The sequence below is a fragment of the Xiphophorus couchianus genome, chromosome 13 (assembly GCF_001444195.1).
Source record: "Xiphophorus couchianus chromosome 13, X_couchianus-1.0, whole genome shotgun sequence".
NCBI classification, from domain to species: Eukaryota; Metazoa; Chordata; class Actinopteri; order Cyprinodontiformes; family Poeciliidae; genus Xiphophorus; species Xiphophorus couchianus.
The window spans coordinates 30083038-30104705 of record NC_040240.1 but is presented as its reverse complement, the minus strand read 5'-3'; the positions used below and the strand labels follow the sequence as shown (position 1 = coordinate 30104705).

Here is a 21668-nt window from a genome sequence, read left to right as displayed (position 1 = left end):
TATGACTTTGTATTTTTGCGTTTTTATGACGTAAATCATCTTGAACTGCGTTGTTGCTGAAAAGTGCTATACAAATATACTTGATTGATGTTTGAGAAATCAATTCATCTCCCACAACAAACATTCAGCTGTGCAAAACGCAGCAACCTTCTATCGCCACCTCACAGAGCTATAAAATGGCATTATGTGCCTGGAAGATACATATTACTGCCCCTTTGAATAATTTTTTTTTTATGCTAATTCTGCATTCGTGCAGTTAGTCACTGTGGTGACGCTGTTTCTTCACTACAGTGGACCTCTGGTAATGGTGGCGGTTAAGATCCACAACCTGAGACCTCCCCCTCTAAAAACGCACAAACCTAATGGTTCAATGACCAAATATTGAAATATTAATATACCCTGATACACACAGTGGAAACTATCTTAACACTGCAGCAGATGCTAGCATCTTTTTTTTATTTGTGCTCCAGGTTGTGACAAAGTGTAGAGAGCTTGTGCTGCAGTGTCCAGTTAGTTACTTTTTCTATCAATTTATTCGCCACTTGTCCACTAAACATATTTCCAATTTATTTCATCTTTTTGTCTTTGGCCATGATGCTGTAACGTAGACATTGCTGTTGTAAGTTTGCCTGGAATGCTATTCCACCTTTGTTTGTGGTAGCAGTATGTTACAGTTTACATCTGTAATTATGTAATAATAACAGCTGCTTTTGGTCATCTTAAAAATGACTGCAAAGATCTAAATTTAGTACAAATTCTGTAAATAAACCCAATCTACTGAAGGACTCCTATACCACGCCATATTACGGCCACTTTAAATAGTCTTTTTTGTAAATCTGTAAATTTCTGCCGAACACTCAAAGACGTATTAAAGGAAAAACCCTGAAATTTTTGAGCCCCAAAAATCTCAAATTTGAGAGAGGAAAAAATCCCCGTGGAAATTCTGAGATTACTCTTAACAAATTTTTCAAGAAAAAAAACTTCAGTTTCTAGAGTCAAACATTTTCAGCTTTTAAAAATGTTTGGAGTCGATTTTCAGATTCAAAAAGTATGGGGGGATTTTTTTCTAGAAATTCTTTTGGGATTCATCTCAACTTCAGAGATTTTTCTAGCAATTTTCTGACTTTTCAAACTCAGGAAGGACCTCGTTTTGTCTCAGAAAATTTCTGAGATTGAGCTCAAATTTTCTGAGTTTTTTTCTTGGCAGAAATGTACAACTTTCCCCCTTCCCCATCTACAACGACGCCGTCGTACTGCTAACCTTCATACCAGCTAAACTGAAGATGAATGTGCCGCGTATGCCTGTCAGATGGATGTCCTCAATACGGCCTGCAATCACATGGTGTTAAACTTTGATCAGATTCTGCTCCAGGCTGTCATTTGTCAGCCTAAATATGTGCAGATGGGTGAGATAAGGCGCTGATGTGATGAGTGCTGGCTGCAGGAATATCTACAGATCTTCATCACGCTCCGGCAGCTCCGGCACTTTCCCATCGGCCCACGTTACAGTAAAAAGAGGGAAAGTGGTGCAGAGAGTTTTTTGTTTTTCTTGCGCAGTGAGACTTTCACTCGGCGTGTTCCCCATCATCCAGAGAGACTGGGTCGGTTTAAAAATCCTTCTTTTTCTTTAGACTTGATCGTTCCGTGGCAAACAGCAGCACAACACCTGCTTATTGTCGAGCTTCATCATATCTCTGCCTCAGTGGAGACAATCCTCCGCGCGGCAACTTGGCTCTTCTTACACAATCATTTAAGATGCAAAATTACAGGCAAGCGAAGGCCTCAACGCCCCTCTGCCACGGCTCTTATTGTGCTGCCGTCTGAGTTGCCTGATGCTCACGGCTGACAGTATAATTACTGCCGTGTGGGAAGGGATAAAACGGGATGCTGCGGCTCATCCTGCCACCGAAACATCCAGCTGCACGGCTCGGACCACTGAGAGAGGAGGAGGAGGAGGAGGAGGAGGAGGAGGAGGAGGAGGAGGAGGAGAGGTTTCAGCAACAGGCAAAGCAGCAACTTACAGCAACTCTTGACCCTTTTTTTAAAATAAAATGAACAGGACAAAAAATAATAATTTTGTCGCCAATACAACAGTTAATTAGGGATTTTTATTATTTTCTTTCTATAGGAAGGTTACAGTTTTGCCAAAAAAACTCAGGAAATCTGAGCTCCGCTTTAGAAATTGTCTTGAAAAAAAAAACGTGGAAACGTCCCGAGTTTCAAAAACGCGGAAAACGTTGATGTTTGGAAGCGTTGAAAAGTAGAACATTTTCCACCTTTGAAATATTGACAAAAAAAGTTCTTGTTCCATTAGCAGATAACTTCACTTACTAGAAGACATTTGTCCATGTTATGAGTGAAATAATCTGCCGATGGAACAAGAACGTTTTCATAATATCAAGGAATTATTGACTTAAAACAAGCTCCCCCGTCTTACTGAGAAGCTACTTGTAAGTTAGTTTTATTTTATCTCAAGGCTACAAAGATATTTGCACGAGAAACCAAACCAAAAATACATGGTGAGATTCTGCGTTCTCACACACATCATCAAAACAAAATGTGCCAAAATCATGTTTAATGTGCCAGACATGTGTCACGTGAAATCAATGTTCTCTTCTCACATATGATTTATGATAGTTAATGTAGCATCTAGCTCTTCTTACATCTGTGCCCACTAGCAACTAGAAAATATTTATATGGATGGTAGAATAATAAGATTTTTATCCCACTGGGGTAAAAAGCACAGATCAGCTGTAAACATGCATCCAACTGGAAATGCTAACAGTAGCCTATAGTGTGATGTGACAATTAAGGTTCACATCTAACTTTTTACTTTGTTAAGCTACACTGAAGTCTTCACTAAACTGCGGTTTGAAAGTAACCGCGGTGTCAATAAGTGGATAAAGAAAAAGAAAAAACACACAGATCTTATTTGGTTAGAATGTCCAGGTTTTGACCCCGTTGTGAACTGACCGCCATTTCCTGCTCCACTGGGAATCTTCATGTCCTTAAACACTGAGCTTCAGCTATTAATGTCAGCAGCAGCAAAGGCGCTACAGAGGGTTGGGTCACACTTCAAGTTTGGAGTTGAAAGAGAACAACTTCTCATGGAATAACCTTGATGAACAAGTCAAGCTGTTTTACAGTTAATAACAGCTGAGATTAGCAAGAGATGATAGTTTTGCGATTGTATATAGGCAGTAAGGTCTGGGTTAACGTCTGGTGAACTGCTGAGGGTTTTTATGTCTAGACTTGTATTCATTTTTGAAGGCAGCCTCTGTACAGTGAAGCTCTGAGTGTCTCTTTGTATTCATCACCTGCAGCTGGTGCAGTTCAGCCCTTTAGCCTCAAAAGTACTTAGAAAAACTGAGGAATACAATAAAGCAGTTTGAGGAATACAGTAAAGCAGTTCAGTTTTCATTGCTGAATTTGAAAACATGTCATTCAGTCCACAGAGCGGGAGACAAAACTAATATTTCAATAATGTGGTAATAGTTTACTACCAAATCCTTATAATAAATCTTTCAATCTCCTGTTTAGAGCTGGGTTTGAATGACAATAACTGGAACACTGATTGAAACATCTGATGTATATTTGATAGATGATAGATGATGGCACTCGACAAAATGTAATGTCTATAGCTTGTTTTGTGATTGGTTACTGTGTGATGGTTTTATGGTGTTTAAAGCACTTTGTTGCTGGAATGACTTTCATTTTAAAAAGCCAGCGCTGGCCAATGTGAGTCATTTACAACAAGACAGAGGGCTTCAGGAGGAGGCTCATCATTTTATTCAAGTGTGTTATAGCTTCACCTGGGCCAGTCAACCCAGTGAGTCACCCACACCAAATCACGCACACACACCCAAACACACACACTCAACGAGAAAAAGAAGGAACAGAAAAGCAAACAGGGAGAAAAAAATAAAATAAAAAATTTGTAATATATTCATTTCCCTTCGAAGGAATCTCAACAATCTCCATGTTTGTCTTGAGCGGAGAGGCAACCGATATCGGTGTGTATCTGTACAGACATCATTTTCAAGATTGTGACAGAAAATTTAAAAAACTCATTGTTAAACATGGATTGGGAAAAAAAGGGGGGGGAAGCCAGTAAAACCGGCGGGAATCTATTCGTCGTTCGCGCCGCTTGACGCCACGTGGCAAAGGACACGAGGACAGAAATAAATAAAAAAACGAGGCAGTTTGTTGGGAACGACCGTCGCGCGTGGGCGTTCCTCTTTTCCCCATCTGTGTTGGAGAGCAACATTCAGCGGAGGACCATCGGTGTGACATGTGGCATGATGGCTGACCGATCTGAGTAATGAGCGGCCATGTAGGAGGGACGTGAAAAACAATCTACATCATAAAGAGGCCATTCGTTTCCTTTGTTAAAAAAAAGAAACAACAACAAAGATTTATTATGGCTGATATATTCCCCTAGAATTCAACTTGGAGTAATTTCACTGAAGTAAATTAAAAGCAAATGGCACCTTTAATGTAAATGCACACTTAACTCCCATCGGTCTGGTTGAAATTATAATTTCAGATTATGACAATTTGATATGTTCAGTTGACATTTTTAGTGGTTATAATGGACCTGGTAATTCGTTGAAGTAGTACTGTAAAAAAAAAAAAAAAAAACACCTGTAAACACATTAAAGGCAGAAAAACTGAGATGATTGATGGTAGAAAAGGTTTAGTAGTTTCTCCAACTTCCCTTAAAAGACTCACTTTACGTTTTACGAGACTTATGAAGTGAAAAGTGAAGATAGTTTCATATTTTTTCTAATCCTTGCGCCAGACAATATTCCTCTTACTGAAAATCAAAAACGTAAATGATATTAAGAAATTTTCTTCTAGTTTTGTGCTCAATGATGAGATGAACATAAAGTTTTATATCATTGTTTTATTCCTTCATAAACCTTAATTAGTTGAAACTTTAGCCCTCAAGGCATCATTTCATTGACTTTACAATTTTTACCTTTAGGTCCCAAAATCCCTGATTTATTTTACATTTTTTTAAAGTAGACAAACAGAAAATACGGGACATTTTCCAAAAAATAAACACCAAGTGAAATATTTTGGACGTGGGTGTTACACCCATTGATCAAAAATGAGTAACATGGATTTTGATGCATTTTTATTTTTTGGAGTAATGAGAATTAGAATATCCAAAGCTGGACAGTCACATGGTCTAGGAACCTCAGAATCGGACCTAACTTTCGCAGAGCACCTGCTGTCACCTGTTCCTCAGAACAGGCCACGGCGTAGCATGTAGGAGACTAAACGGCAAAGGAGAGGGAACCACGGCCTCCTGCAGTCCATGCTGGTGGACAACAACTCTGTTATTTCCATCCAGAAGATTTTTAGTTTTTTGACAATCTTTTGAGGTGTTTTGTGAATAATCATGCAAAAGTACGTCATACCTCACCGTGCCTGATAAACGTTCACCAAAAGTATTCATGTCGCATGCGGAGTAGTCAATGCAAAACATCAAACAGAATGCCCCAGTTGCAGAAACTTGAATAACGATCATAAATTTGCTTAATAGAAACGTGGCAATTTTGAAAAAAACTCACATTTTTTGATGGAAAAAAAAGAGGGTTTGTGCTAGGATGGGGTGGTTTTGCAGCCATACCGAAATTGGTTTATTTTGCAAAACTGCAATGGAAACACTTGTATTACATCACGCCAGTCACATGATCAACAACCAGACATTGTCACTGGCACAAACCATGAAGAAGAAGACGACAATACAGGAAGTAGATGGAGGATGAAGAGCGGCATGTTTTTTAATGGCTCATCACGTGAACAAACGTATTCGCGTGTGATTTTAATTTAGTTTCTCAATTATCGAAAATATCCATATAAAATATCGCAATTCCAAAATTGTGTTTTTCTGACAATAGCCGCATGACTTCGTTCTGACGTCTTCGCTTCAGATGGAAAACTGGAGAGCCAAGAGTAAAGTTTGCTCTGGCCAACGCATTTCTGAATTCACCAGAAACTCAGGCTCTCCTGTATCAACCACGACTTCTTAACCTTGACTAGTTTTTAGGAGACACTGCCCACATGGGATCTGAAAAACAAGTTGGAAGGGTGGTGGAAAACAGAAAGACTCCAGTGTTATCCACGAGAACACACTTCTCCATTCTTCCAGTTAGAGAGCGTTATGCTCTCCATGCCTGCACCGTATCGGCTCTGAGGAGCTTTCTCAAGGTTTGGTGTGTTTTCTGCACATCTTCTCCTTCACACTCCGCTCCAATTTCTGCCTAGCAAAATGTCAAATAAAGGCAACCGGTGGTACATATTGCACCCGAGGCAGTGGGATGTCGGGCGGTTGTGGTTGACGGATGATTAAAAATGTGGAAAAAGAAAAAGAAAACTCTAAGGATAAAAAGAAAAATAACTACCTTCAAAAATTGAGTCACTTGCTGCAGTCAGTAAGATTTTTCTTGATTCTTGTTTTGTTTTTAAACTATATATTCAGTACATTTATTTGAAATTGCACAATTTCGGTCTAACCCACTGCATCCGAGTTCATTTGCTCCAATCTCAACATCTCATCCGTCAGGACGAGTGTTGATTTTTTATTTATTTTTTTACATATGCTGATTATTAACATAAAAATATAATATTGGATGTAATGCAAATTTTACATTTCATAAATAATAAAAAAAAGCCTTTGTATTTATTTATTTATTTATTTAGTAAATTTACTTCCATGATTCAGAAAATGACTTATGCATACGCTTTGTTTAGTTTGGAGTTGTAATAATTAAAGCTTCATTCTTTATCCCAGCTGATTATATGTTCTGACTGCTTATTTTGAAAGCCAGCGTGTGAATCCAGTGTTGTTAGCGTCAAGTAAAAGTAGTAAACAGACCTCAGAAAACAAAACCCAAGCTGTTGTAAAGTGAAAACATCTCCTAAATTAATACAAAAACATTTTTCCTAAATACTGTGAAAAGTAATAATGTCTAGCTTGATTTATTAGCAAACAAGGACACACTGCTGAGGAGGGTCAGTGGAGAACTGAATGTTAATATTCATGTAGGTCTCTATCAGAGCTCAGGTTTTCTAACCCGCCATGTTGAAACGAGTCGACTTACCTAAAAACACTCCGCTGTTGTTTCGTTAAGGTACCCATGCTTGTATGAAAAACACAGATACTGTCCATTCTTGGCAAAAGAAAATGGAATTCTTTCTTTTGGTATCCCAAATGTTGCTATAAATAATGTTGCTATAAATAATGTTGCTATAAATAACTGTAGTTGTAGTAATGGAAACGATGCCTGTCAGGCCTGAACCTCTGGTTACATTTCTCACAACTGACTGTGATCCGAGGCCTTTGACTATTCGTCCAAACAAAAGTTCTGCTCAACTCGTTTGATATGGTCAACTCGCCGAGAAATGAACGGACTCCTGTTAAAAACCATGTGACTTTAACACTCTAACTTGAAGGTCTAGAAGGTTTTCCAAAAATGCCAGCAAATTTTAAATAGCTGTTAAAGACAGACAGGCACAGTGCTCCCAGAAGTGTCCGTACGCCCTTAAACTTTTTACGTTTTGTCATATTACAACAAACCTCTGTGTATTTCAGTAGCCCACCACAAGTAGCACATAATTGTCAATTGGAAATTGTCATTCTCCTGTCGTCACCAGCTTCCAACCTGTTTTTTTTGGGTTTTTTTTACCATGCATTTAGTTCCATACATCCACTCTACTGAAGAGCTGATTCTGCTGCCACTACGTGTCACCATTAGTCTCACCTTACGTTACATTTTCTTCCACATGTTTCCTGTGTCCTCTATTGCGACAAACTATAAGTGGCCGTTTTTTTTCCTGCTACTGTCCATAAAGTTGCCAATGACAGTTGTGCTGCTTACTGATTTTCTGTTAGGAGTAACGAAATAAGCATTTGTTTGCCACCATCATCAGGTTTTGTTTTTTGTTTTTTTGGGGGGGTGAATGAAATTCCAATAAGTTTGAACTTGTAATCTGACAAAATGCAAATAGCTAAAAAGGTATGAATGCTTTTGATGGGCACTGTTGATCTCTGACAACAGTACGTTTCCTTTTCCTTTCTACTTCAATTCTCTCTTGAATTTGCATTTAGGGCTGGAATCCAAACAGATTCCTGGAGTCGATTCTCTGCATCACTCGCTGCACAGGCCTCGGCAAACAAAAGGAGAAATTTCCCCGTCGCCTGATGTGGGTCTCATATTTATACAGACATATCGTGCAGTTTAGTTTGGCTGATGCGCTTTGCACTTATGGGTCTACGTTTGTGCCAAGAACCAAAGAAATTCAGTCAAACCCGAGAACAAGCCTGTGTGATTTGCTTGAATGGGAACACTAGGAAGGAAGGGACTCGTCCTGTGGACTTTGGCAAAAGAAATGCAAACCATTTCTCTGTTAAAGATTCATCATCATAAGGAAAATTATTGAACCGTTCCACACATCAAGTTCATGCACTTTCAACTCTTTCCAGCCTAAAAACAACCTGTGTGCCCTTCCATCTTCTGATATTTTACACACAGAAAAAGGATCATCCTGCTGCTATTAAGCCTTCCCTCATCTGCCGTCTTCGGCCGACACTTCGTATTAACGTGTTTCAGTGCCCATGTTTTCATCACGTTTCCTTAACGGCTCCAAAGTGCGTTCAGACCTGAGGAGTTGTCTGTTTGGATCGGCCCGCTTCCCCGTCAGCACCGACGGCTCTGCTTTCTGCGCCGTTACATCCGAGCATCTGGACTCGGACTCGGCTCCCTGGGAATGTGGCTCTTATTGTGAAGGGTCCAGAAGACTTGGATATACGAGTTAATTACACTTTGGTTAAAAAAAAGAAAAAAAGAGAGAGAAAAATCCACTTCATGCCATCTTGCAAGAGGCTTATGTTTTCTTTCCACAAAGATTCACTGATCCATTTTCTACAAACGTCCGTCTATCTTGTTCGTGTTAATAAAATTGTCATTTTAAAAAAAAATTGATTATTGAGAAGATAAAATAAAAAAAAGGCACAAAAAGTTTATTTTAAAAATGTTTAAAAATATACATGTGTAATGTTTGTGGCCGTCAAGTGTTTGGAATTCAACCATTTTTTAGGGTTGTAAAGGTGCTGGAGTCACGTTGGTTAAAAATCAAACCACTGTACAAACATTTACTGTCCATTTCTGGGTACTCATTTGAACACAGAGATTCAAGATTTTTTTCTTTTCTTTTTTTAGTGGATAAATACTGAAAAGAAATTTGCGTTTCAAATTTGTAGTAACAGTTTATAAATCACCTTTTCAAACAACATCTAGAACCTACAGTTCTGGCAAGGAGATTACACATTCAGCTTACATGTGAATGCGAGATTAATTTGGGATTCTGATATTGTTTTAACGACTCCTTTCCCCCCTCAAATTGGACAGATTAAACAACACACCACATCAGTCCAAGAATGTCTTTAAAGGGGGAGTAAAATGAGTTTTCCAGCCATAGTGCCATTGTATAGCACAATCAAGTAATTATGTTACCTTCAGCTGATATAAAAACCTTGTATATATCAAATATGCCTTAAAAGAAATGTTACTCTAATGCCTGGAAATTGGGCCTCTGTCTCTTTAAAAACTGCTCATTTCTCCTCTATTAACCCTTTGACAACATTTTTACTCTGAGCAGTAGCTCCTATAATGAGCTCAGCAGACGCCCAGATTCACCAGGTGTTTGCTAATTGATGCTGGCTAGTCTGAAGGAGCTAGTTGGAGAGTCAAAAGGGAGGCAGGAGCTCTGAAACTTGGAAATTGTAGTTCTGAAGAGGAGCTGCGCCTCAAAGGCGGAGCTATGACCACCCAGGCATTTAGCACAGGTGGATGGTTGCTATGGGAGATTTCTAAAACATGCATGAAAGAATCAAAGCAGTATTCTAGAGGGAATAACATTGTAACATGATGTAAGGCTCAAAAAAGTCAATTTTACATAATACTGGCCCTTTAAAATAATTTCAGTTATTTGTGCTGTAGTGCTGACACACTTGTAGAGAGAAAAAAATAATAATTAATTGCATAATTAAAATCCTTTCATTTTTATGACGTTTATCGCTAGAGAATGTTTTTAGTCAGAAATGTAGCTCTAGAGAATTTTTTGCAGTTCGGTTCTGTTTTCAGTTTTTTTTGTGGGCGTTCTAAAACTGTGCATCAGAAAGGTTGGCACCATTGGCTCTTTTTGAAAAATTGTGTTTCTGCAAAGTGGCTCTCGCTGTTGCTTGGGTTGGTTTACTTTCTTTTTTTTTTTTCCTAAATGGAGATCATTAGCATGAGAGCAGATGGAAAGGTTTCAAATTGATTTGCTTTAACAGCTGGATGGAAACACAGTACATGAATTTATATTGAAGGTAAGATTTAGTCGAGGCTGAAACATACATCAGGAAAAAAAAGCTCAGAGTCTATCGTGACACGTCAACCATCCTAAGGCATTTATTTATTCTTCGCACCCACTTAATCTTTTAAAACAAAAAAACTGCTGGGTTATTACTTTCACCAAAATGCTGAATTGATGCTGTTTGGCAATCTAAGTAGTTATGACAAAACCTCTGACTTAATATTAAACCATTCTTCACAAAATGCCAGTATGAACATAAAATAACATCCTGACTGGTCTGATTGGACCTATTCATCAGGTTGAAATAAGACATGACAGAGCTGCTTCATAATGTTATTCCTGTCAGTGTGTAGTGTTCATGGCTTTAGTTCACACTAGAGAACAAGTTTCCTCCCTTCAGGCTTCATTAGCCTTCACTAGCAAAGTAGCTAGCAGGAGCTGGTGCAAGCTAGGTTCAAAATTCACACCTTGACCAAAGAATTGGTTGAAAAGCCAAAATAGGAAGGCAATATTCTAGAAAATATTACATACTGAGTATTAACTTTGTAACCCAAATTGAACTGATTGTCAATAAAAGTCTCATTAAACACAAACCTTTCCAATTTGGGCCATTTCATACACAGGTTTTAATGTATGAACTGCTGCAGTCTGCCAATGAGATTTTTGAAGAGCGTTTGTGGCAGTTAATGTTTTATGCTTCTTCAGTCAGAACAAATGTGAAAATCTGGATCCACTTTAGAAACTTTTTTTCCACCCATTTTCACGAGTATAACAAAATATCCAACCAAAAGCAACAGAAATAAACACTGTGTTAAGTACATGTATAAACTACCGTAATGACAAAATGTTAGGCATAGTGGTATAAACTAGTGTTACAAACACAAATGCAGGTTGAAATTGGTGAAAGGGCAAAATGACCTCAAGCTTGTTGTAGTTCAACATTTTTACCCAAACACATAGTTTTCAATCAGCTCACTGCTAGCCTAGACATTAGACATTAGTGAGTAACCCGTTTAAGGGAGTTGACAACCTAACCCGGTTTGATGGATCGAATCCATAATTTGTCGCTGTGGTGTGAACTCAAATAAGACCTGAATTGATTCATATTTGATCCATGAGAAAGTTTTTTTGGGAAACAAAAATCCAAATTGGGTTTTCTTTAATTCAGGAGTTTTCTAGTTTTATGGGAACCCATAACAAACAGCCAATAAACAGCCTCCAACTCACACTTGGGTATTAATTTGAGCTAAACTAAACCGACATGCATGTTTTTGGACTTTGACTGGAAGTGGAAGTACATCATGCCAACCTATGCATTCAAGGTGCGGACTTCCAGCAAGCCAAGATCTGAAACCAAGACTTTCAAGCTTTGAGCCAATAGCCAATATGATACTAAATATTCATTAAGATGTTATGAATGTCTGTGAAATAATAATAATAATAATAATAATAATAAAAAAAATCAACTGTTCTGATGGGGAGAAACTAGAAAACTGTCAAAATGTTGTTGTTGTGGTTCCCTTCTGGTCACTATGTACGTCAAAAGGCTACAGGTGAAGTTAAAGCTATTGAGTTTCAACTCAGTGTTTGTAGATCAGCAGGAAGTATCAATACCAGCAGTATGATCCTTTGATTCACACACAAAAGACACTTACACAGAAACCATGGGGGAAAAAAAGACTAAAGGTCACAAACCCATGGCGCACTACTAAGGAAATGACATCCAAGTCACATGCTAATATTGGCAACAATATTTTGGCTTAACGTGAGGTGAAACCATTAGAGTAAATGATTGCTTTATAGAAAATAATACCTGATGCTTTAGATCATTCTTGAATTCTCTGTCTGCAGCGAGGCAATGGGATAATACATAACAAATATCTCTTCAAGTTAAAGTGAAACAAGCAAACTCCCTTTGAAAAATAGCATTTCTCCCCGTGTGCATTCACTGAGTATGTGACCAAAGTTCATGTATTCATTTTATTGTGTAAATCTGTAATAAGTAAGGTCTTGTAGTTTGTGTCGCATCTCTTTAAATTAAGTAATTCTTGAAAAAATAGACATCCATGCTTCATGCTTTGCATCCTGTTCGGGTCCAGTCTTGCTGTTCCGTCCAGTCTCTCTTATCCGTTCGCAGCAAGTACGTACAACCAAACTGGTGGAAGTGGGGGTAGGGGAAGGTAAAAGGTGCTAAAATAAAAATCTTGGTCAAGAGCAGCATTGAAAATGTTTGACCTTGTGTATAAAACGTGACCAACTCACTGGTCCGGTGAGCGTCGAGTCTCAGATGGACTTCCTCCTCCTCATGAGCTGGTGATTGTCCGTGAAGCTGTGAAGGCCGGGAGAAACTGAACTGACGGGCGACGGGAGGAGGCTGTTCTTCAAGGTGCTGGGCGAGATCTCCTCGATCCTGTAGGAGACCGACCGAAAGTACTGACTGGGGTTCAGCTGCGAGCCGAAGGAGTTCTGATGCGAAAAGGCACAACCCAGGCCTCCGATCCCGCCTCCAGAGCTGCCGTAGTCGTGCGAACGGTAGTGCATGCACGGGCACACCGACTGCAGGTCCGACACCTCCGTCCTGTACGGCTTCCGCCGCCGCCGGCTCCTCTGCAGCGACTCGTCCTGGATGTGGATGATCATGCTGTTGCGGTTGCCGGCGAGTGAGGCACGTTCCTCGGCGTCCCGCCGCTCGTCCTCGCTGTTCATAGTCAGGAAGCGGAGAACCACCAGGTTGAGGAATGCGCCGATGACCGTCAGACCCACCAGGATATACATGAAGCTAAAGGCCACGTACAGGGGCTTCTTCTGGAGGGCCCGGTTCTTTTGAAGGGCCACGAAGTCTCCGAAGCCTATTGTCGTTAGCGTGATGAAACAGTAATAGTACGACTGGAAGAAGCTCCAGTCCTCGTAGTGGGAGAACGCGGCGGCGCCAATGCACAGCGTGCCGATGCAGGAGAAAAATCCCACCGTCACCATGTTCTCCATGGACACATCCGTGATGCGCATTCCGCAGCACTTCTTGATGCGTTTCAGGAGGTACTTGACGAACGTGTTCATCCTCTCGCCCAGGCTCTGGAACATGACGAGGGTCAAAGGGATTCCGAGGACGGCGTAAAACATGCAGAAGGCCTTCCCCGCATCGGTCCCAGGCGCTGCATGCCCATAGCCTGAGAACAACAATAAAAAAAATGTTAAAAAAGAAAGAAAAATTAGCAATGCAAACAGAATTAACTTGCCGCACCTTGCGAAGGTCTATAACCCTTCGGAGAACCACAGATGCTTTCACAATTTTCCATGACAGACCAATAGAAACAGAAAACGCACAACAAGGAAAACAAAACATGACTTTCAACTTTCTATGCCTAGAAAGTAGAAAGTTGAACCACCAGGTGGACATAAAGTCCACCAGGTGTGGACTTTATGTCAAAGGTTAGAAATTCCCTGGTCCAGAAAACCATAGGGAGGCAGGTAATTGCAAGCCAAGTGGGCAAAATGGCAAACCCAGGTGATGGAAAAACTGGCATTGAGCAAAAATCAAGATGAGATCGGCACCCACTGTCAGTTTGCAGGAATTTTTTTTCCCAATTTCTATTTGGGAAAAATGTGACAGTCAGAGTGCAAATGAATGGGATTTCTTAGCCAAATGGTTACCGGCCCCTAATCCTAATCCTAACTTGTAACCCTCGTTTCTTTTTTTTAAAACACATAAAGACCTAAAACCTCAAATAAATAAAACCTCAATAGTGCCACCAACTGCACTCTAAAATCACAGAGTCAGTACATAGAGTTGGTGGACATCCATTCACAAGTCTTGCAAAGGATTCTCAGTTTATTTAGACTTTGACTGGACCATTTTTGCCCCATTAAATTTACTTTGACATAAGTGAATCCATTGCGATTCCATTATAACAGCACTATGCAGTCAGCACCGTGTTTCACAGTGGAGATGGGATGTTCAAGGTGACATGCAGGGTTACTGTGGTTTTCATAACATTTTGCAAGTTGGCGACAACGTGTAAGCCTGGTCTCGTGTAACCAGAGCACCTTTAGCAACATGAATGATGTGGAGCTTCTTTTCAATGGTAGCTTTCTTGTCTCCAGGTTTACAGAATGCCCAACTACTGCAACAGTTGTCCAGTGAACAGACATTTCCACCTGAGCTGAGTTTTCTGCAATGTTTTGATGTTGGGGATGCTTTCTTAAACAATTTCAAATGACAAATTCAAAGTTTAGGAAAATGTTTCACAACCTCACCCTGTTTCTCCTCCATCAAATCAGTCAAAATCACCCAGATTTAAGTTTGAATTACACACAGCTGCACGTTAACAACTAAACTGGTGACTTATGAAGGTAACCGGTTGCACCCGGATGTATTTTAGTGGTATTATAGTGAAAGAGGCTGAAGAGATTTTTACCTAACTTTGTAAAAAAAAGTTTGAAAACCATACTATGCACTACTTCCTGCTGGTCTGTCACATAAAATCCAAGTAAAACGCAGTGAAGTTTGTGGTTACAATGTGACAAAACGCTAAGAATTCAAGGAATTTGAATTTTATTTTATTTTTTATGGTTTTGAAGCTGCAGTCACCTGAGGTGAACTATAATTTGTCAACTTTACTTTTCGACCCCAAACCAGCTTTTGTTTACAAACAGGCCCATATAGAAAATCTCAGTAAGAGTCTGTGAGCGCTGCCAGGTGAGGTATTGAATAAGGTGGCCGCCACAGAAATGTGCCTGCTCATTAATCTTATTTGGGGCCCAACATTAAAGTGAAGGGGTGTCCCATTAGTCAGAAGTTTCCGGTGAGGCAGAGGAGTTTGGAGCAGGGATTGAGAAAGAGTCATAGAGGGAATAGAGGGAACGCCAGTAAAGCTTTTAGCTTAATTAGACTTTATATTTAGACCCCAAGCTGCTGACTCACACGCAATACTTTGGAAAACCAACCTGTGGGGTTAACAATGGAAGTCATTCACTATGTTTTGATTCAATTTTCAAAACGCAAGTGATTCTGTGGGTATCTCATCTTATGTACTAAGTCCCTTGAGAGATTACGGTATGAATAAGAGCTACGGTTCTTAAGCAGTCATATCGATCATCTCTCTTTACGGAGCACCGTTGCTGCCAACGTTGAAACTCAAGTCGTAGCCAAGAAACGCCACCTGTCAGTTGGCGGATCGTCACTCCATGAAAGCACTCTCTGTGGCGGACGTCAGATTTTTTTTTGGAAAACAGCGAAGCAATATTAGGAAACATATTTATTTAAATGTCCTGGATAAGATCTGTGGTTTCTGCTCTCAGATATTCATTCTGTTTTTTCCTCATCAGGCCTTCTGCCCACTCATGTATTTGCTAGTTATGCCCTTTCAGAAGAGAGAGCTGGACCAGGAACAGCTTCGCTTAATTCATGTTTGCACGCACGCTGCAGATTAATTGAAGCTGAATATTCTGTTTGAATTATTTCTCAAAACATTTCCAAAGTAGAAGCATCTGACAAGCTAAGCTGCTGCTTTACTGAGACATCTTACAGCTGGTAAAATGTGAACAATAATTTGTCTAAGACAAGTAAAAAGAGGCTGTATTTCAGTAGCTAACGTCTCTATAAAAACATTCACCCTTTGGATGTCTCACCCTGTTCTATATCAATCATGATCAGCAAAATTTGTCAGTTTTGAGAAAGAAAAAACACCAAAAGGAAAAGTGATTTCCACAAAGTGACAAAAATATTTTACATAAAATGTGATTACATAAGTATTCACCAGTTTTAAAGTGACTCAACAGAGGTCCAGCCAATTGGTGTTTTTCATCTCACCATGATTGAAAGGAGATGATCACCTGCGTGCAGTGTGTCTCAAATACATGTTTTTGTTAAGAAAGCAACTGTTTGTTGATTATGATTGAATTGTAAAAACAATAAAAAGGATCAAAATAACCAAAGGGGGTTTATATTTTTTTATAAGCACTGTACATGGGAAAAGTTCATTGCATTCATCCAATGAATTAAACCCAACATGAATAAACATTTTCTATAATTTATTCACGTAAGATAAAGCCAGGTTTCATATATTAGGTTTAATTTATTGGTTTCTTTTAGAAATGTTTAATCACATTTCATCATCTTTCCTGTCATGGTCGTACGCTGCGTCACACTGTGATTTTATATTTCTCCTTCACACATCAAATTCCACCATTTTAGGGTGAGCTGCCGTAAAAAAGCGGGTGAGTTGCCAGGCATGCTGACCAATCCAAATTAAGGTTTTTAGCAGGACACAGAAGCTGTTTAAATATTTATCAGAAGTTTATAAAGACCAAATTTGCATTGGAAAATCAATATCAGGGATTAATCCAAAGATGCTACAATGTAAAGGTGCTAATATGTTTATGAAGCGCTGAGTTTTTTAAATGACCCGGTTTGCACTAGCAGTTCATTATTTCATGCTACACAGCCAGGCTGAAGCAGGGATAAAACTCTGATACAATCAGACCAATAGAAACCAACAACAGGACAGGTTTTTTGTTTTGGGGTTTTTTTGCTGGAAAGGGACAATTATCCTTACTGATCGTATCTCAGGCCAAACTTCGGAACTAAAGAAGCCGCTTAATTCACTGACCAATCTGCTGCACAGATCTGGTGCTGGTTTACCACTCGGAGCGCAAATGAAAATGGAAAAAACTTTATCTACATGACAAAACACGTCAATGCGAAGCCCAGGGTAATCGGCCTGTTGCTGTTTGCACCAAACCTGATTAAAGGAACGACGCTTTTCAGGTTCTCTACCAGAAATCATACAGTTTTGTTGTTCCTGTGAAACTATAGGTGTCTTTACCTTTTTTTATATGAAAATGAACAAGTAGAATCAATAAAGACAACATGGTGAGGAAAGGGAAAGTCCTGTAAAAACTCTGCGACTCCGTACTTCAGATTTTTACAACTAACTCAGACCTAATGTATTTAGATGTGTTTTTCTCCAGACAATATCTACACTAGATTGCATATTTTCAACTTTCCTTTGAAAGTTAGAAATCTTTTAGATGTTAAAAATTTTATTCAGAGGTGGGGGTAGTCATTTATCTTAATGCTTATTATCTACTGTGATAATGTTCTTATAAGAATTTAGATTTATTGTTGCAAATAAATTCCAATTAACAATATTTAAAACAGCTCCAAATTGTCAACATTGTTAGTTTCACTATGTTCTTCTCTGTTTTTTCATTCAGGTCATTAATAAATTTGAAAATATGATTAAATGCAGTTACTGTGTGCTTTTCAGTGACTCCAGTCACACTTCTTTTCTTCTGTGACCGCTGTCCTACCATGTGTACCATTTGTTTCAAGAGCAGTATTTGTGTTTGTGTTATTCACTGACAGCCATGAAATAACATAAAATATAAGTAATAAATAGTTTTTTTCGTCACTTTTATTATTGTCATAACAGTACCACAAAACTTTGTGTTAAAATTTAAAGTCCATATTTCCCAGCTCTATTTAAAGGTCCCACTAAACTTTCACTTCTAAACACTTTTAACCTGGAAATTTGGAAACAACCCACATATAGACGAGAACAGTATGTTTTGGTAAACTAAAAAGAGAGAGAGAAAATCTGCACAGGACAGGTTGCAGAACTACAGAAATTGACGTAGTAGGTCTGCCGGGCCCATGGGTGGCGCTGTAGCCCACCAGAGAACGAAGCAATAAACAGTGAATGGCGCCATGTTTGCTAAATCATCTCTGTGGACAGGATATGAGATTATCATTTCAATGTATTTCAGTCTAAATAGAAGCTCAGAGGAAATGTTCCTCTGTCTTGTAATGACTGTCTGGAACATTAATCAGACACAACAACAGCACATTTTCCCAACATAAACAGAAAAAAAGGAAAAATCAGGAAAAATATATTGAGAACAATAGCACTGCAGATTGGGGAACGGGAATAATGTCTTTGAAGAATCAAACTACGATGAATACTCAGGAGTTGTGAAGTCATTCTGTACATCATGCCTCTCTAAAATTCGTCAAGTTTCAAGTACGATATGCTCCTGAACAGAGTAAGTATTTATCACACGTTGACATTTTCATTCTTTTCCTCCTTGCCAGCACATCATTTCAATGTTGAAAACACAACTCATATTTGGTATGCCGTTTTGTTTCTTTACTTTAGAAGAGATTCTTTCACATTAAGGATAGATTTTGTTTTTCTTTGTCAAACCAGCAATTCAAGATACATTCTTTTGAAGCATGTCGAATATATAATGTGCTGCACAGGGAGAGTGTCTTACTCAAACAGTGTGATCTACTGCTCTACACAGCCAGGACATTGACCTGCACTGGTGCAAGACAAATAAATCTGACGGAGCTTTATATTGGCAGAGCTGTACGGAGAAATCGACAGGTGAGCGTAGGATTTTCAGCATGATTCGTCCTGACAGGCGTTCAGCTGGACACTGAGAATCAGCAAACACACTGCAGAAAGAACTAGCAGGTCACGCTAAAAACAACTCTAGTCAGGGCGGATGCTGCTAGTCGGTGAAGAAGTCTCTGTGTTAGCTACTTTCAGTTTGAGAAGGTATTTAACGTAACTTTATTTTCTACAACATGTACATCCATGGAGCTCCTTCAGGCTGCCACAAAGCAAGAGAGAGCAGACCTTTAGGAGATAACAGAAAAGATGTGGCAACAACGTTGCCACATCTTTTTGAGTTTTTAAGTTTGTATTTAATGAAATAGAGTTGGAAACGCTGGCATCCTGTTGAAAATATCCAGGTCAGTGTTAGCTATGCTAACTGATCATAAGAGATGCTAAAGACTCTTTAAAGGTCAACTCCTTACATCTCCAGTAAGTACATTTTATAAAAAAAAGTTTTTACTACATATTTGTTGAAGCTGTCGCAATGTTTACAGTTTGATATGAGACAGATAATCTGTGAAAAAGAAATTGAGCTCCACTGCTATCTCCCAGCGCTAACCAGAAACAACCAATCAGAGGCAGGAGGTGGGTCTTAGTGCTGTCAAACAACCTCCATGTGGCGTTGCTCACCCCGCTCTCCGCTTCCCCCACTTTATCTCTGCTATGGTGCGGCTTCTTCCTGATAGCAGAATGCTAAGGCTACTCAGCAAAGCCACCTGTAAGTTGTTTCTCTGCCGCTAGCACATTGAGCAGTGAGTACATGAAGTCACAGTATGTGGAATACTGCATCACACGGCGTGGTTGCTAGGAGTGGTTCCTCACTGAGATGGGAATTTCCATCATTTCTCAGCACCTGAATGAATCCCTCTGAAGCTAGCTCTGCTTGGCAGGAATCTTTAGGCTAAGATTGGAATGCTCTGAGAGGACTCTGAGAATCTCTGTGACTGCTGGCCTTGGTCTTTCCAATCTGTGACAACTTTAAAAGTCATATGTGTCTCCAGCTTCAGTCATGGCAGCAAAAAGAAGTGAAATAATGCTGAATTCTACCTCTGCTTCTTCTTAGATTTTCCTCTAATTCAGGCGTTAGCAGAGGGTATCTACAGAGATAACATCAATATGCAAATGATATTGTAAAAAAGGCTTTTAGCATCAAATAAGGCAGATTATAAGGCAGGTACATATTTGTATAGCCATCTCTCCTTCCATCTTTCCATCATAACCTAAAAGAGCAAGTTAATCTATATTTTTTTCTTATTGCATTAATTTCTTCTTGGCGAGTAATTAGAATGTAATGAATTACAGCCGCAGCTGTGACAAGATGAAAGCTTTTATTTTATTTGCAGCGCCGCTCTGCGCAGACAGATTACCCCAGGTCTAATCAGCAGCTCATCTTTAAGGATTGCCTTTCCCACTCCAGGACATTATACCAACTGAATTTTGGTCATTTTGAGCTTTCCCAGAGCAGGCCTCCGCCGCTGCAATCACATCAGAGTATATTGGGTGCTTACTCAACAAGCCGCTATGAGAACGGCCATGAGGCTGCGTCTTACACGCCGCAGTTTGGTTGAGATTTTTGAAGCTGTTTACTTCTGGCAGCATTTTAAAGTCAAAAGTCGTTACCTCTATCCGATGAGACCCAGGCAGGAAGTCATAAAAGGGCAAAAAAAATAAATAAAGGAGAGTTCTTTACAGCAACAACACGATACGATAAACACGAGAACATTACCTGGGAGGTTCACGGACACTCACATGACCTGTAGAATACCTTTTGAATGTCATTCCATGTGACATTTACAGCATCGAACAATGTCTACTTGTGTGCCATCTACCACTGATCTAATTCACTGAGAGAAAAACTTTCATGAAAAGCTTTTCGGTCGTTATCTTGTAAAAGCTGGTGAGTTCAGACACATTATACACCTCCGGTCACCGGAGTAGTAGATTACGGGAGAAAACTGCAAGTCCCAAAGTGGTGTAAACTGTGCCACCTTTTTGGAGTATTCCTTTGATGTCATTGATGGGATGTGTTGTTCCTGCCTCGGCGCTGAACTGTGTAATCTGTTTGCCCGGTTATAATGCCTCTATTATCTCCTGTTGTCTTGGGAACAGACATATTTGCTGCTCCATGCGGAGCCCCGCCACGCACAGGTGCTTCTGCGCTCATGTGTGCACAGGTGAACACTGGTGTTTGTGGAGAGCGGCTGAAAGGGAATAATGCTCCCTGGCGAATGATGAAAAGCACAAGACGAAGCCTCTGACTCAAGACGCATCCTTGGGAAAACGAAATAAACCCTGCAAAATCAGAAAGAGACCAAGAAAAGATGTGAAGTATTCTCTATTTGAAGCCTCCAACAAGCAAGATGTGCTGATTGGTTCAAAAAAAAGTCTTAGCAGTTAAAACCACAAAGTGTCTCTGCAATAAAAGAACAGCTTATAAATTATTAATTGTGTTAAATCAAGCTCTCTTATAAGATGGTAGAAAACAGAAGCTGTGGCAGAGTGACTGATAAGATACAAATGATTTGCTGTGAAAATAACACAAAGTGGATAACAGAAGCCAGCGCCTGGGTCAGAGGGTCATTTTAAATTTTAATGAACGTTTTACATTGGGACTGGAGAACATTTTAAATATCCAAACTAAACATACAAAATTACAGAAACAACAAATAAACAACAACAAATGAAGTTGCAAAAGGACAACATTGTCCTTTTAAAAAATGGCTGGTTGAGACCAGTAGGGTAAAAACCAGTGTTGGGTAGAAAGAGAGAAAAAAAGAGAAACAATGAATCAATCAAAATGATTGCACTGATTTTAATTTATCATGCAATTAATTGATTTACTGTTTATTGTGACAGACCTAGTTGCTACTGGAGAAAAAACATGAAGAAGGTGACAGG

The 21668-nt window shown here is 39.4% G+C and overlaps 1 protein-coding gene across 1 annotated transcript in view; it reads right to left on the bottom strand.

The window, feature by feature from the left end:
- Positions 1-10438: 10438 nt before the first annotated feature.
- Positions 10439-21668, bottom strand: part of kcnk9 (potassium channel, subfamily K, member 9) — a 52658-nt gene continuing 41428 nt past the window's right edge. Inside the window, exon 2 of the mRNA XM_028036997.1 lies at positions 10439-13535. Within this exon, the coding sequence (XP_027892798.1) occupies positions 12652-13535 (884 nt within the window). The 3' untranslated portion in view covers positions 10439-12651. The remainder of the gene's footprint in view (positions 13536-21668) is intronic.